Source organism: Syngnathus scovelli, chromosome 8, assembly GCF_024217435.2.
Source record: "Syngnathus scovelli strain Florida chromosome 8, RoL_Ssco_1.2, whole genome shotgun sequence".
Classification (NCBI taxonomy): domain Eukaryota; kingdom Metazoa; phylum Chordata; class Actinopteri; order Syngnathiformes; family Syngnathidae; genus Syngnathus; species Syngnathus scovelli.
In genome coordinates this window covers 9,727,967-9,745,546 of record NC_090854.1, presented here as the reverse complement: position 1 = coordinate 9,745,546, position 17,580 = coordinate 9,727,967, and the positions used below count along the sequence as shown (strand labels likewise).

Here is a 17,580-nt window from a genome sequence, read left to right as displayed (position 1 = left end):
CCGAGAGAAATCGCACTCTACTTTGCCTCACTACAGCCGGCTTCTGACATTTGTTATTTATTGCCGAGTGCGATATTGCATTACAACCTGTATTTGTATTTGTCTCCTCCTAATAAGAACATGGATTTCCAGCAACATTGAATTTCCTCTCTGCCACCCATGCTGGATTGCTTAGCCTTGCCTGTGATGAGTTTAATCTTTTAATATTCTGGTGTTAATTTGATTAACTTTAAAACTAGCACTTTCTTGTGATGTATTCATGTTGCATTTTATTGTTTTGTAACATCTTCTGGCTCATTTGCACATGCAAACAGATACAGGGTAATTTGCTTCAAAAATAATTTTTTTGTATTTCAATTTAAACAAGAAATTTCTTAAGAAATTGAAATGGCTACGTCTGCGTAAATCCGATTTCTAGTACCAAAAAGGCAATGTAAATGTTTTTGTAAAACTCATTATAAAATGTTAAGACAAAAAATGATAAGAATGAAACGGTGGGACAATCAAATGCCTCCAGCCGTGTTCTCCTGTCATCTTGATGTCTTCCACGTAAACATTTAACCTGACTGCTTGTCAGAGTGTTCCGGTAGGTTAATGGAATAAATCTTATCATGCAAACACCTTCATGCACGGCATCAAAGTGTAACAAGTATTCTCTTGTATGGAAAATTATGTCACAATCTGACAGGCTGCAGAATGACTGACAGACATACCGTATTTTCCGGACTATAAACCGCTACTTTTGCACAAGCTTTGAACTCAGTAAAAGCAGGAAAAGCCCTCATGCATCCATTCAAAGTGTGATCTGTAGCAGGGCCTGAAGCTTGCTGAGAAATACGTTCTTGTGTAAGCGAGCGAGGCGATTGTGTTGCAGCAAAGAGGGGAAAAAAGATTTGTTTAATGGGGAAAAATGGGAGCCGGGGTAAAAGTTAGCAGTAGGAGCCAACATAATTGATGGAAACAGTTTGGGGACCAGATTAAGATTCATGGCGAGGACTACACGTGGGGGATGGAAAGCGGTGTAGTCTGGAAGCATAAAGTATATCTTGCCTTCTAGCTTAATTGATAGAAAGCCTTCTCAATGCAACGGAAAACAGAAACAAGGGGAAATAGTGACATAAGCCCAGAGACAAGAGAAACAAGTTTAGATGGGGCTAGGGTGGGTCAGTCCTTCCAGTCCCCAGACTGGCTGGAAAAAGGTTCGCTGTGTGTATGAGTAACACGCACAGACCCTTGACAAGTACCCTTGAGGAGCCTTTCGGCATTGTGCATTAACCACAACCGACCCAGCAGAACTGCTCCATGGCCAATTGTACAAGAGAGAGTCCGTGCAGTGAATTAGACTGTGTGTATGAATGTTAATGAAGCTTTGACTGCATGCAAAAGCGCATATCCATACGTACTTCTCAGTTCTCATCTCACAGCGGCCTAGTGGTAGAGTGTCCGCCCTGAGACTGGAAGGCTGCGGGTTCAAACCCTGGCCGGGTCATACCAAAGACTATAAGAAACGGGACCCATTGCCTACCTGCTTGGCACTCAGCATAAAAGGTTGGAATCGGGGGCGTTAGATCACCAAATGATTCCCGGGCGCGGCACCGCTGCTGCTCACTGCTCCCTTCGGGGATGGGTTAAATGCAGAGACAAATTTCACCGCACCCAGTTGTGTGTGTGACAATCATTGAGACTTTAACTTTCTATGTGCTTTTTAATGTATTAAAGCCCCTTTAGCCCCGCCCATCAGGCCGTAGTTATGGAGATAGATAGCCCACATATTAGCAAGTCACGGAGTACCTTACACTCTCTTATTAGACATTTTAATAGTAATAATTTATAGGTTCACCCATTGTAGATATTATAACCAGAGATATGATTGTGATTTCTACTGTATTGGAGGTAGAGCGATATGAGGAATGAAAAAAATGGATTGCAGTATGAGCCAAAAAGAAGTACACGTTGAAATAGTAAATATCACGCAAATGTAGTGTTTGCACTGTGGCAGACGTTTTTTTAATGTATTTCAGGTTTTGTTTGGTGAATTTATGGTCTTGCGCTGCATCTTTGGCACAGACTACAAATTTCATGACTATGACTTCTCTTCCACCAAAATATGCAATACAATGACGTCAAACAAAGGGTGCCTCTGCAGATTTCTCTTCAGTGGCACATTTCCCCCGGGGAGGTTATATGACCTATCAAGCAGAAATGTGAATTAATGGCGAACCATATGGAGGCACTGACACCATTGTCGGTTGGTGACCGGAAGCTAGAGTGTAATAGTTATGACAGCCTCTCAGCTAGTTATTGTTTCAGATGAATTTTAAAGTGCACAGCAGATGGACTCTAATGTAGGCCATGATTAGCATCAGTATTAGTGCCTTGTAACTCACACTTAGTCACACAAGCTCATTTGGACTAAGGACTGCTCTGACCTTAGAAATTGCATTCCGACTCCTCTTATTCATCCACCTTAGTTAAAATATTAAACTTGTTTATACGCCAAAATGATATTTGTAATTTGATTTAATGTTAATGAACAGTTCAGTGCGTTGTTGGTAAGGTTGATGTGTTGGAACACAATCCAATGATTTGAGTCGGGGATCATTGCATATCCATTTAAGATGATTTTTGAGTCTAGCTTTGAATGAGCCTAGCTAGATTTTTCTCATTGGTTGACAGGTTTTAAAAATATCATCACCCATTTGTTTTTTCTATTTCCTTAGCACAAGGCTTTTAGACTCCGCACTGATGGCCAGGTCACACCGATAAAAAGACCACTGGCTGTTTTATGCAAACCTCCAGTGATGTCAAGATGGAGACAAATGGATTCAATCATGCAGTGAGAGGAGGGAAATAGTACATGCTGAGATCTATTATTTACAGAAGGTCCACACATACTCACATACAGAATGAAATGACATCTCAAAGAAGGTCCCTGTGATAAACCTGCAACAGATCATGCTTTCTGAAAATATGCTTCACATAACCCAAGATAAGGGCGGCTCGGTGGTGCACTGGGTAGCACGTCCGCCTCACAGTTAGGAGGGTGCGGGTTCGATTCCACCTCCGGCCCTCCCTGTGTGGAGTTTGCATGTTCTCCCCGGGCCCGCGTGGGTTTTCTCCGGGCACTCCGGTTTCCTCCCACATTCCAAAAACATGCTTGGTAGGCCGATTGAAGACTCCAAATTGTCCCTAGGTGTGAGTGTGAGTGCGATTGGTTGTCTGTCTCTGTGTGCCCTGCGATTGGCTGGCAACCAGTTCAGGGTGTCCCCCGCCTACTGCCCGATGACGGCTGGGATAGGCTCCAGCACGCCCGCGACCCCCGTGGGGACTAAGCGGTTCAGAAAATGGATGGATGGATAACCCAAGATAGTTTTGCCGTGGTTCATTTGATAGTCAAGGACCACATCTTCTCAGACTCAGTCATCTCATTAGAAATCCGACTGCTTTTTGTCTTTTTAATCCATTTCAAATTCAGTTTACTCCAAGTCCAGGTTTCCAAGATAAGCAGACTTAAAGGAAGTATTACCCTAAAATAATTCATAAAAAAGTTGAATCAACCAGACGTCACACTGTGATATCCTTTTTCTCTGATCTCAGTAGCCTTCCCCAAGGGTGCAATAACAGTTTATTATACCTATCCTCACTTTATGGCCTCCTACCCCCTACCTTCCTTCAGCTGTTATTGAAAACACCCAGATCTGCCATATATCATTCCTGAGCAGCACATTATGCTATGTGCAACCAAGCTAATCACTCGTGCCTCGATCGGGTATTATCCAGGTCACATTGGAAGAAATCTGAATAGATTTGAAACTCCTCTGAAGCAATCTCATTTGTCTGTATAGATTGTCATAACATATTATTGTCCAAATGCTGAGAGAGGAAAAAATTAAAAAGCATGAAGCAGTATTGTTCGGATGTGATTGTTGAAAACTCCAAAGCGACTTTTATGAATTAACACTGTTATGCCACTCTTTTGTTTCCCTAGTATGTGCCGGAACAGAGAACAAGCTGAGTACGCTGTCCGACCTGGAGCAGCAATATCGCACCCTGAGGAAGTACTACGAGAGTTGTGAAGTCGTAATGGGCAATCTCGAAATCACCAGCATTGACCGGAGTCGAGACCTCACTTTCCTCAGAGTAAGGGCAAGAAAGCAGACACGATGACATCATTGTGACGTGTGTTTATGGCAATATGCCTCGAGTGGTCATACTTTGGCCATTATTGTCTTTATATGCATTTAATTGGCTGTGTTGGTTACAGTGATTGTTTCTTAGCTTCAAACCAAGACTAAATCATTCAAATTGTATCTATTGTATAAATTAATGGCTAAAATTAAAAGAAGCTCTTGGTTCTCTTGAGTTGAAACATTTTGACCAAACAACTATGCCACAGGCCTACAAGATACACCAAAGCAATCTAATTAGCTTCAACTAATGATGAAACGTCATACAAATCTCAATTATTAGTATTTGCGGATTCGTTATTGCTAAAACAGCCTTAAAGTTCAAATCCAAGAATCAACGTTCTCCCAATGTTATCAAGATAAAAACAAGTATCAGGTCAGCCTACATATAGTATTTCAGTCTCAAATGATTCACACATCATTTATGAACTATGCATTTGATTGAGAAAGAATGTGTCACTTTTCCTATTGTTATTTTTTTAAACAATCAGGACCTAAGTGGCAGTGTTTTGGTCACAGTAACGTCAACCCTGCCTCACAGCTACGCTTTGATGCTGAGTCATCCACCACTTCAATGCACCACTTTGTTTTGATGGACCCACATGCAACTGTGGCGACGGGTGATGTCAGCCCTGAGCCCTTCAGGACAGGAGTGATAATAGTGTGGCGGCGATGAGAGGTGTGGAGGAGGCAGCAGATGTCATTGTGGTGATATTTGCAAGAAGAAAAAGCGGCTTAGGGTGAAATCAGCCGTTCACGTTAACTTCTTGACCCTGAACCTTCCAACATTATTACAGAGCGTGTTAAGTGCTCTGTGCCGCACTAGCATTGTCCCGCTTCAGTTGATTCCAGTGTATCTGGGGGACTGGAGCACTCCCTTGGTGGTAAACTTTATGTGCTTCCTGCATTAACAGGCCAGTAGTTTTACTTTATGAATCACCTGGGCTTTTCAATGAAGTTAGACACCAACCATGGTAAGCTGCGTTGTCACATTTTGTGCAGTAACAGTTCAGCTGTGATTGAACATTAACAATGAAACAAAACATTGATTGGTCAATAGGACAGCCATTTATGTTATCAAGGACAATACTGACTGAATGCACCCTGTGAGGTAAAACACAACTGAGAAAAGTTTGTGCATAATGGATGGTTGAGTGCAACTATTAGACCCCTATGGTTGTAATCAGCTGCAGTGATTTAGATCGAGGATCTCAAGCCCTCAAGCCATTCACTACTGGCCTGCAACAGTGACTGAACAAACACAATTTTATTGATCATCACTGTTTATTTATTTATTTATTTATTTATTTATTTATTTATTTATTTATTTATTTGTTTATTTATTTATTTATTTAACCTGGTGCCGTCACCCATACCTCTGTCATTTTCTTTTTACAGAAAAAAATGCCAACAAACTAGCAAAAGTTAGTCAAATAAAGCGAAGGTGTTTTGAGAGCTTCAAACAAAAGGGGAAGGTAAAATATTTAGGAGAGCATACGACTTTCAAAAACAAGAAATTTATGTTTAAAGGTACAGTAATTGATTTCCAAGCTGCTAGTATGATTTGAATCTAGTTTCACTTCATGATGATCACCATCCTTGGCCTTATTCCTGCTGATAACAAGGAGATAAATGTGAAGGCGCACCTCCAGAAGCAGAGAGCACAGCTATTGGGGAAAGATAGAATGAGGTTATAAACACACTTCATGGATGGCGATGATGTGAGTAGGACTAAGAAATGGGAAAAGGAAGGGAAATGTCCGGTAGTTGAGGCCTTTTGTACCGAGATAAGAGCTGCTGTGGGCCGCAGCTCACGCTCGACCACTCACACGTTATGTCAAGTTATACATCAGGCTGCTATCGTGCATATGGTATCAATGTTTTACTAATTCCTCCATATGTGGATTGAGTAGGTGCATCTGGATTGTATCCCACACATTGAATGGCCATTTATTGTACAAAGTAATCTTTCTACCACTTCCTTTGGGAGTCATGAACAAAGACTGTGTCCCAACTCAGATGTCGTTCCGTATTTCCTGATGTTATAAGTCCTCAATCCTCTTCACACCTGCTTACGTTTCACACAACTTAGCTTTCATTTACAAAATGACTCCCTCTGGCACCAACTCACAAGGTTTCTACACCTTATCATCGTGAGCAATTAACTTGGGTTAATTGAACATGCTAATTAAGAAGATAGGGTGCCAGGCAGCAGGGGATCAGGAGGGCATAGGTTCAGTGTATCTTTAGGAATGTTATTATTATTATTCCACAAAAAGTAATAACATGGGTCCCCAGGGAGGATGAGACCTTACCTTGAGGTAGAGGAGAAGTAGCTAATGCGAAGCGGCACACATACTGGTTGTCTCTTGAAGGTGATTGAAACTGATGCTTGGGCTCCTTTTTTAAAGATATACCAAAGATGGATGGCTTGCCCCCCCCCTCCAAACAGCCTTTACCAGTAAACAGAGTCCATCTTCCAAACTACCCCCACAATAGATGATTCAACGCTCACGCTTTGATTAAGAACTACATTGCAGCGCTGAGGTTTTCGGCCTGCTTTCAATAGATGCAGTTAAAGATCCACGATAGTGAGTTTTAGCTGCAGATATTTTTTGAATTAATCATTTCCCATATTGTTAATTAGATATAGTGCAGTGTGTCATGATCACATGATTTTACATGCGCATCTGTATTTGGTTGTAGAGATGAAACAGTTCGTCATTTTCCAATGTGACATTTGAATTTTTCATCACTATTTATCACTGTTTGATGAACAGAACACCAAAAGTGGTAAACTCACACTTGGGTGTCTCTTTACCCACTTGTCACTTTCTGCATGTGCTCCAAAGCAGATCTTGGGAATATGAAATATTCATGTTTCCTTCTCTTTGCCCTTGCTGGTCTCAGGAGGGAGCCACAGTTAGATTAGATTATTCGTCATCCCTTGCAAACATTAGTAAACATGTAATTTTTCTCTGTGTATTAATGCAATGATGAGCCAGTTTTTCACTACTGTTGTGTAGTTGTAAATAAATTCATATTTTGACACATGGGTATATTTCATATCTGCACCAAACATTTTTTTTTTTTTATCAGTGTGACATTTTCACAAAAAATATTAAATATTAATCTACTGTATTATCATTTGGTCCAGGTCTAGCATTTACTGTGACCCCCATTCTTTTCTCCTTCCTTTTGTCCTGTTAAATTTTAATAATCCTGGTTATTATTTCAAGTCTGTGAAATAATGCGATAATGCCAACAATGAACAGCTGCAGTGGTCTTACGATTTGGATTTACAGCACTGAAGCAACTGATTAGGCAATCTTATTAGAAACAAGGAGAAAGAGACCATCCAGCATCATGAACTGCTTTATTGCAGACGCTTTCAATTTTAGTGAGCTCTTGACATTTTATCACACTTTAAATGAGAATAAGGAAATTACAACTGTACTCACCTTTTTAGTTCCGAATTTCAGCTGGATCGCTCAGAAAAAAAAAAAAAAAAAAAGCTTGGACCAGGCTGTGTTCTCATGCTTTTACTAAGGACAGATAATATTTAAATGTATGTATTTTATAATTCATATTGTATTGTATCATCTATTATAAGTTCTAGCAGATTCAATATATTATTTAACACCTGTATTATTTTAGAGTCATACAGTAAATATAACAAGTACAAATTGTAATACTATTAGATACTGGAAATGTGCTTCTTCCCTCATCGGGCTGAATCAGTGATAAAGCTCGAGAATGGCCCCCACTTATGCTGCACTCTTTTTATATGGCACTCAGTGGCAAATACGTACGTGAACTTGGCCCTTGCCTTGATCCAGCTATCATAGTGTTGCCAATAGAAGCACTCCAGTGCACCAGTAAACAGAAGCACACAGCGTAGCTTGAGGTAAAAAAAATAAAAAATAATGTTGCTAAGCTACAACACAGGTGCCTCATGCTTGTATCTACCTTTCTCATTCGTGTGGACGTGGTTTTGTCACTTTGAAATCACTCTTCCACCTCATTTCCTTTTGCATGCACCGCCTGTCGTCACATCAGCGCAGGGCCCAAATCGAATATTTCCCTGTCGACACGGCACGGCGTTGCCTCGTCACGACACGACGGCGCGTACATAATGACACTGCACTCTGCAGAGTGAAAAGTGTAATATTACGATTAGATGTTATCCTCCTGGGGTCCAAAGCAAGGAATAAGTGAACTATTATAACTTGTTGAGCAACTTAACTCTACTCTGTTGGATTTTTCTGTCTCATGCTTGGTAGGTGAGATTGTGTTTCTCTTATTTTCAAGTTGTTTTAGATTATGTTAAAGGCCACTGATTTTGAGACTACTATAAAGTCTTCCAAAACCTGGATCGATCGGGCAGGATTTGTATTTTGATGATCTCAATGATATAAATAGTCTAAAAAAAATGTTTTAGATTATTTACTGCTTATTTATTCAAGAATGTCAATTCCAAAATAATTATTCATTAGTTTAGATATTTCAATCACGTTTTGGCCATCTGGAGGCTTTCATAAGGGAAATGTCATCCTCGAGTACTTTCAAAATTCAGGTTCCAGGAAGGAGCATTTGCTCTTGCACTCGATTCACATCCTCTGACATCTTTCTTCATACTTCTTGACTGGCATATTTGTCCCCCAGGAACCAGTAGTGCCCTCCCCATCTTCCTAATTTTTGATGCACTGTTGGATGAGTGCAGATTACGTTGGCCCCCTGCTACTCACCAAACTCGTTCAATATTAATGAAGACTGATGAAGTGCTAGAGAGCCTCTGTCTTTCAGCCCTGACCCACATTGGATTGACAACTGCAATTAGCGTCCCCTCAAGTTCATTTCCATCACTTTAATTTGACACGAAGGAGGACAGTGTGGTGTGGGAGGCGAGACCATTGAGAAATCACCAGTGAGGTGAAGCTGAAGGCTGAAGGGGACGTTTAACCAGGAGCTACTTTGGGTACTTGACAGGGGGCAAATGTTTTCCCAACAAAGCTTGAATGTGAAAGTGATTCATGCTGCATATACACCTGACACATTTTTTTTCATACATTCTTAAATGTTTTAGTTGTGAAAATGAATGAGTGAAAGTGATTTACGAATACAATCTAAATAAAAATATTTCACACCTGTCACTTTAGCTAAATTCCACCAAATTATCATGTTGGAAATCCCCAAGCGCCCCGTAATGCATTCATTTTTCTTTTCTTCCTACACCCCACATGGAGCTTTCTCCTCTCTCTTTACTATTACTAAATACTCAGTGTTTGGATAAAAACTCATTAGCATTACATAGCCATTTAGCTAAGTGACACAGGGTGTAATTGTGCCATCCATCAATTTGTGCATAATAACACACTCAAAGAGCCAAATGTTGATTAGCCTTCAAGCAGTCTCACCCGTGGCTTTTGGGAATTAATAGCGAGTGAGGTTAAGGGTTGTGTCAGAGGCAACTGTGGTGAAAATTGCTGACCCGTGAAAGCCAAATTAACTTGGAGACTATGAAACTCATTTCCCGGTAGTTTCAAAGATAAGAAAAGTCGTACGAGACCTCTGCGGGAAAAAGAAACCATTGTTGGCACGCTCTGTCTTCCGACTAAAGAATTGTGTCATCTCCAAAGTACCACAAAAGAAGACAAAAAGCTTTGTATTAGAACAGAAGACACGAGAAGCTTTTATGTTGTCGTTCCTGCCGGTGAGTCCTCCTTCAATTGGATGAAAAACATCGGTTGGAGCTGATTATACGAAATTATGCTCATGATATCTTATTGTCTGTTGGTGACAAGAAAAGATAAAGAATGTGATTAAAAAGGAAGACTGGAATAAAACATGGAGATGAAGACCTTATTTTCAGCCATAATTGCAGCTGTTATCCTAGAACTCCATTCACGTTATACTATATATATCACTCAATTCACAAACATTTTATTCAGATGAGGGGAGTAAAAATGTGACATAACCCTTGACTATGTGTGTGGGGAAAACTCAAACCAAATGAGAAGATGCACAATATAACGATTTAGCCCGAATCACGTAAATAAATCATATCCTAAGGACACAATACCACAAGGAATGGTCTACTGCTCCCGCTTCTGGCTGTAAAATCCTTGTACAGGAAATGTCCATTTGAACAATTAAAATATTCATATATTTTTTTACACCCATTTTCCATCTACTCAACAATGAGCATAAAAAAGATGACAACACCCACAGCTTATGTTGTGGAATTGTAAAATCTAGCTGAGGAATGGCTAAGCATGTTTTCGTTATGACCACTTTTAGTACCGAAACCACATCCGGGCGAGTCACTGACGTCCAGCAGACAAAAAATGCAAAAGATTTATTATTGAAACATGATTGGCTGTATTTAGTTTGTTTTCCTTCTTAACAAATGCTGATGGCATTGGCAGCCAAATGAGGCACAATGGGGCACATGACTCCGAGGCGTGAGGGCAGCCAATTGGGTCAGAGAACAGAATCTTTGGTTCCCTGGGGAGAGAGCAAGACCTTCTTGTCCAATTTTAGAGAGTTCCTCTGTGATTACACGAAGAGGCCATAGACAACACTCGGTCCACCAGCCTATACAGTCAACCTGAGAATAGTGGAAATATTCATATAATTAACAAACATTATGAATCATTAATCTGTATCATCCATAATGTCAACATTATACAATAATTTATGAATGTGCTTTTTTTCCCCCCCTTACATTCCTAAACTAATGTTTCATCTTAACAGACCCACTGCTTCTTCCTCTGTCTCTTAAATTTATAATGCAGAGAGGCCTATCAAACTTTATAAGCTAATAATGTAGTTAAGGCTATTGTGTTGCTATGGTAGCCCTCCCGATGCAACAGTTAAGAGTTTCACACAGATTCTCAGGCGAGGACTGAAGGGCTCAGAGTTTAATGTGGCTATCAGACCTGCACAAAGGTGTCTGACTAGACTAACAATTTGATAGGGTTTTTTTAGGCACAGTCAAATACGCTCCTAGTGTGACAGGAATTCAAATTCATTGACTTTAGTTCATTTCCTTCTGTCATGTTCTCACAGAATTGTAGCAAAGCATGTTTAGGGATCTTGTTGGCATCCTTCCAAGAAGATACCATGACTAAAAATTAATTCCAACCAAGGCGGTGTATTCTTTCCTCAGAGCTACCCATGACTGATTTCCAAGATGTTGTGCTGCAAATCAAAGAGTCCTTTGAAAAACAAACAACAACCCTTTTTCAATCCAGTGTTGGAATTGCAGCATTTCACCAACATCTGTCTTGTGTTGAAGCACGATTCAACTGTTTCATACTCTCCTGCCGACAGGTGTACCTCCGTTTGTAAATGAGTGTGTTCCCTGTATCTGTGGAAAATTACCCTGTCCACATAGAAGGTAAATGTTCTCAATAAAGGGGGCTATAGATTATTTAACATAGCCTCGGGACGTTTTACAAGTCCCATGGTGAAATCTGAAGAAAGGGGCAGGAAATAGTGGCATTGTTCTGAGAAAAATTGCTGTCGTTTTTGTTGTTGTGTTGGGTCCAATTGTTTGTTAGTAGGACACTGTGACCAAAAAAAGGCAATATTGTCAATTCTGTTTTTTTTTTTAATATTAGGTCCTTGCTTATGTCAACAAATGTTCTATGAAAGAAGCAAAGAATATATATGCCGTACAGCTACTATCCCCTCGAAATAAAACCATTATGAGACAAATAGCTCAACATTCTATATCTCACAAAATCAGCAGCGACGAAAAAACATTCAGAATTAAAGCAGATACTGTTCGCCAAGATGAAAATGTGTTGTGTATATTGTGTTTTTGCATCTTGAGGGGCGGATGTGTGTCTCAGGTTTGCATTTTTTCAAAGAAAATTCTGGCAGCAAATTGGAACGCTTGCATGCATAGCCCCAAAATACTGATCAGTAAATTATTTAAAAATGCAAAACCTCCATTCTGCCATCTCTCTTCTCTAAAGGTAGTACAATCAAAACTCCGATGGGATTTGATTCTCAAGCCTGATTAAAGACCTAACCAGGGGCTACATGGTCCACGCCACTGCCCCCTCCCTCACATCAGCTTGTAGTTAGGCAGTGCAGGAAAGTGATTACTCACGGATTAAGACTTGCCTGGTTGCCGATATGTGGGGCATAATTGAATAATGGCTGCTTCACCCGAATGGTCCCACTGCAGAGGGGCCTCCTAGCCTCGTCAGATTGCCGCAATATTAACCATGACACAGGCATAACCGGGACGGTAATTAATGCACTGAATCAATTACAAATTAGTCTATTTGTAGAATTCCCAACAGGGGTCCACTCATTACAAGTGCTCTGATGGAGCTGTAAGTCTTCCTCATGGGAAGTGGTGTCTCTACTCTGTTCAATCTCGATATCAGTCTTCATCTCTTTCTTCAAGGTGGGATGCGCGAGACAAATTGAGGCTAAAATTAATGGTGCTTGCTATCTGGCATCGCAATCCATAAAGTGACAACTGCAGCTCCAGAAAAAATATCAGACGCTCGGTATTGTCTAAATAAATGCGGACCCGAGATCCATTAAACTTGGAGTGAGATCTTGCAGCTTTCCGTCTTTCTTACTTCTGAATCTGCAACACTGCATATTGCTGTCTTAAGCACTTGCGAGTTCTATCCACTAATGGTGATTGATGTAATTGTACAGTACTTTTATATAATATCAAGGCATCCTTTGCAAGAGCTGTATTAAAATGTGCTGGTGTTTCAGTTGCTATTTCAACAAAATTCTTGAAATCGCGGTTTTCCTTTGCAGAGGTTCTAAGAAGTATATTTTTATGTAAATGTTAAAAAAAAAAAGGAAAAAAAATGAGTACAACACCTTGTGAGGATAAAACAATTTGGATAATGGATGGATTGATGGTTTTTAGTGAATGATCTAATTAATCGATTAATCTTTAGTTGCATCCCTAAACAGAACCTTGTGGAGATGCTGATTGTGTCTTTAGACTTCCAGCCATCGTTCACCTCATTCAGCAATTCCTCTTTAAGATGCAAACCGACATTTGCTTTTTTAATTCCATCTTCAAATCCACGTGGACTCGGATTCATTTGACTGATCACCCTGCGCTCTCTATCCCTCTATCTATTTCATCATCCTTTCACCTTCTTCACTTTGCTGACTCCAGCAAACCTCCCTCCTTCTCCATCCCATTTCCAAGTTGGGGATTGGGGGATTCCATTTCAAAACTGGGCACGTCTCAGTAACTCAAGTGAGGGGTTTGTTCCGCCGCCACACTTCCGTTCACAAATGCTCCGGCCTTGGGAGAAGGAAGAGGGAGAAATCCCTTTTAATCTAGCGAATCTGGCTCCCGCTGTCTCTTTTGTTCACTGTTACTGGGACTTTTGGTGTGCGTGTGTGTGTGAGGTGAATGCATGGCTGACTTTCGACACCGTGTCAACATTCTGCTGTTGCATACTTCACCGTTTACTGTTACAGTATGTTTTAAAATATGCAATAGTGCCACATACTGTATATCGGCTTAAGTGCAAACATGTGCTTCTACAAGATCATACAACAAGGCAAATATATAAATTCAGGACATTCAAGGCATGTGATGTTATATTTAGCAAGTACTTTACTGCATGCAAATTTAGCACTAGCACATTTTTTATCATTCCGTGCAAGTCTACTCTTGAACATAAACAGCTGGCCTCTGTGTTAAGTCCGATAATAGACAAATGCTAACAAAAAAAAAAATCATGGCCTGAAATAATAGTCGTCTTACTTTACTTACCGCCCATATTGAGGTAGCAAAATTTCATGACAGTACTGCTGTGCGACACTCTTTGCTTTTTTTCTAGTAGATTTAAATGGAAAGAATATAGAACAGTTCCCCAGGCAGTGTCACTGAACTTGGAGCTTTTCTTAGTCTGTCAACTTAGAATTGTAGGTTGTCTCTCTGTGTTGAGCAGCCGTCCCTCCCAATAGGGTGAATGTGAATTGTCGAACAGGCCCCAGCAGTTACATGACTACATTTTAGTAAAAATGTTCCAATTTGGATAAGTGGGCAGTATTCCTGAATGAGCTATCAATATGATGTCTGAACTATAGCTTAGAAAATCCCCTCTGGGTCATTAGTAATCCTTCCAATTTTCCGTTTATTTTATTTCAGTAGCTTCTAGGGGTGTGATAGAATATCCATTTACTGAATATAGTGTATTGCTTTTTGTTTCAGGATGGCAGTTAAATATCAATATTATCACAATCTGACATCAGTAATTTGTTAGTCGACTTTTTGTTGGATTCCTTGCTAAATTCTTATGAAAACATCTGCAAGATGAAAAACAAGTTGTGTACCCTTTGCCAAGTGCAGTGTTTTTATTCCCATAAAGCTGTGTACTGGGCCGCATCGCTGCCCCCTTTTTATGCCTTGAGGGTAAATTTAATGAGCACTCTTTAATTTTCTTTTATTTATTTTTTTTCCTCCGTGCTTAAGAAGCAAACTAGAAACTATCCATCTCTTTAATAATCTATCTTCTGGCTCTTAGGTCTTTATAACCAAGTCCTCATAGACAAAGCAACTTCTTCCTGCATATAACCATAATATTGTAATGTGTACTACTTTCCTACAAATTCTCTTGTTTTTTATCACTAAACAAAGTGAAAGACTTCAACTCAGTTTGTGTCAACTTGCCAAACCTTTCAGTCCCCCATAAAGCTATCAGACCCTGCCGCTGCAGTTAAACATATTTGGGGTCATTGTTTCAACAGAATCCACATCCAGTCACCAGACTCGGGACCGTCTGTTCCGATTAATACCAATGATACCAGAGCTGCAGCCGCTACTTAGTTATTGTTGGCGGATGGCCATGCTCTCTGACAGCTGTCAGCCACTATGATTATGCCGCTAGGTTCGGGGCCTCCTCATATCAGCTTTGTGCATCAGCTGCAATAACATTTCACACAGACACACACTTGTTGATAATCAGCAGACCAGCGTGGAAAGATGTATCCGACCGCCTGTCTATTAGTGACAGCAACCGTGATGGCGGATGGGAGAAAAGAGTGCACAGCCTGTCGCTTTGATTTATTCAACATCGGGTTCTTCTCGGTGGCTTTTTCGCCAAAGTCACCGCAGACATTAGACTCGGTCCTAAATGACATTTAAAGTGTGAAGTAATGCCTGCCCTGCTGGCCCTCGTATGAGACATGAGCAGTGAACCCTGTGCTGCTGCTAGTGTTGCTGTGCGTTCTCCAACCCTGGAGCAAATCTTCAAATGCTCTGATTCAACTCACTGGCATGATTGAATATGTTGGGAGTGACCTCGGAGGCACATGCTGTCATTGATATGATGCATACACCTCCCGTTCTCCATTTAGCCACTACTTCATTGTCTCCATTCTGCACTCGTAACCATTTTCTCAAGCCATATGGTTATTTAAATATTGTTTGGTTTTCAAATGGATGGCTTGAGGCATCAAAAAGATCCAGTTTTTATTTACCTGTTTTCATAAAAGTTGGACAAAAATTAAAAATAGAATGAAACAAGTCAATATAAGATGAAGCATCTGAGACTAAAATCAATGTGGGTGGGCAAATTGCAACACTATTTAAATTAAATTATTCTTCCTGTTAAATAATTGAACATTTATACAAAAAAAAAAAGACAACAATAACAAAAGAGGAATTTGAATCAGGTCCAGGAATGAGACAGATTGGGCCAAAGGAGCACATCTAATTGCAAAGGCAACTGGCAGAACGCCACTCTGAGTCTATTAACCTGCAAGAGGCCTTAACACAGTGAAAGAAAACAGCCCAGACAGCGAGTTGGCAAAAGCTCAATCTAGGGTAGACTCCAAGTCAGCCCAAGGGGAATACCACATGCACAAGCCTTTAACATACAGAAATATAATCAAAGAAAAATATCGATCTGTTTCTTTTGATTAAAAGAAATGTAAATAAATGTATCCAGCAAATGAGGAGAAGCGAAAGGGTCTTCACTGAGAGGACATTGACGACCCTTGTTTGATCACTTCCGATTTTATTTCTTTTCATTTTTAAGATTTACTAACAGATGCCATCGTTGTGTTTCCAGTCGATCCGAGAAGTGACTGGCTATGTCCTGGTGGCTCTGAACCAGTTTGACTACTTGCCGTTGGAGAACTTGCGTATCATCCGAGGGACAAAGTTGTATGAGGACCACTACTCGCTTGCCATCTTCCTCAACTACAGACATGATGGAAACTTTGGACTGCGTCAGTTGGGTCTGAGGAACCTCACAGGTGAGTGACATTTGGCTGGTTTAGGTGTAAGAATGTTAAAGTGTCTGTAATTTATTTTTCATTCATTTAGTAGACTATGAACGCTGATTTGGAGACCTGTAGGTGACTCGGTGTCCTTTTGAACAATGGACATTTTTGTTGATGGATTTCCTTTAGGCATTCTGAGCCCAAAAGCCAGAAAGAAATAAAGCTCTTGACAAATTGGAAAGTATCTCGAACCTCAGGGCAAAGTTGATAAAGCAGTTGCCAAACAGTGAATCAAAAAATTTTATTTACACTGTTGGTGGTCGTGAAAGATCTATTTTTTCTTTTCTTTTTTCTTGGGGGGTGGTGACCACGACTGGAAAATTGATCAGTAATCATTAGTGAGTATTTCACGCCTTTCTTTTAGCCCGAAGAAACAGCAGAGCATGCAGCAGTTGTTCGTGGAACTTTCGTATGAGCTTGTGTATTATATTCTAACTTGGATTTCTTCTTACATGTTGTTTGCACTATACTTTGGGAATTTATTTTTTTATACCACCACTGGCAGCTTTATTTTTCCAAGATGGTCCGTTTTATTATAGTGCCAGGCTGATGCTATAGTGCTTGGGGAGTTCAGGCTGGACTTTGTGAAAGGCCGCTGTTTGATGCGCCATCCGTGGCCTCCAGCCATTATGTGCAAGGGAAGTTGTGCATAACAGCCGCAGTCTGAGTCTGCTGAGTCTCTATCACTGTTCATCTTCACAGTTGAGGTTTTTTTTATTCGGATCAATTTTGTTTTTTTTTTGTCAATACAGTATAATAAAAAACACTTTTCTTTAGTTTAAGCAGTAATTTCAATTAAATCAGCAATTGTGGAATGACCAGTCAACAGCAGAGATTGGGACTTATTTTATTTTATTTTTCTCAAATTAAACAAAAATAATATTCAACTTCTTAACTGTCAGCTCTTAATAATAAAATGAAAAATAAATATAGTAATAATAATAATAATAATAATAATAATAATTATTATTATTATTATTATTATTATTATTATTATTATTATTATAATAATAATAATTATTATTATTATTATTATTATTATTATTATTATAAATAAAATATAAATAAAATGAGTCTCAGCAAAAATATTGTTAGCATT

At 39.8% G+C, this 17,580-nt stretch overlaps 1 protein-coding gene across 3 annotated transcripts in view; it reads left to right on the top strand.

The window, feature by feature from the left end:
• Nucleotides 1-17,580, top strand: part of LOC125973651 (receptor tyrosine-protein kinase erbB-4) — a 106,032-nt gene that overhangs the window by 46,428 nt on the left and 42,024 nt on the right. For 2 of the 3 annotated variants that reach the window (XM_049728071.2, XM_049728070.2), the window contains exons 2-3: nucleotides 3,989-4,140; nucleotides 16,268-16,454. In XM_049728071.2, the coding sequence (XP_049584028.1) occupies nucleotides 3,989-4,140; nucleotides 16,268-16,454 (339 nt within the window). Of the gene's footprint in view, nucleotides 1-3,988; nucleotides 4,141-16,267; nucleotides 16,455-17,580 lie in introns of those variants that run through there. The other variant, XM_049728073.2, reaches the window with a different exon arrangement.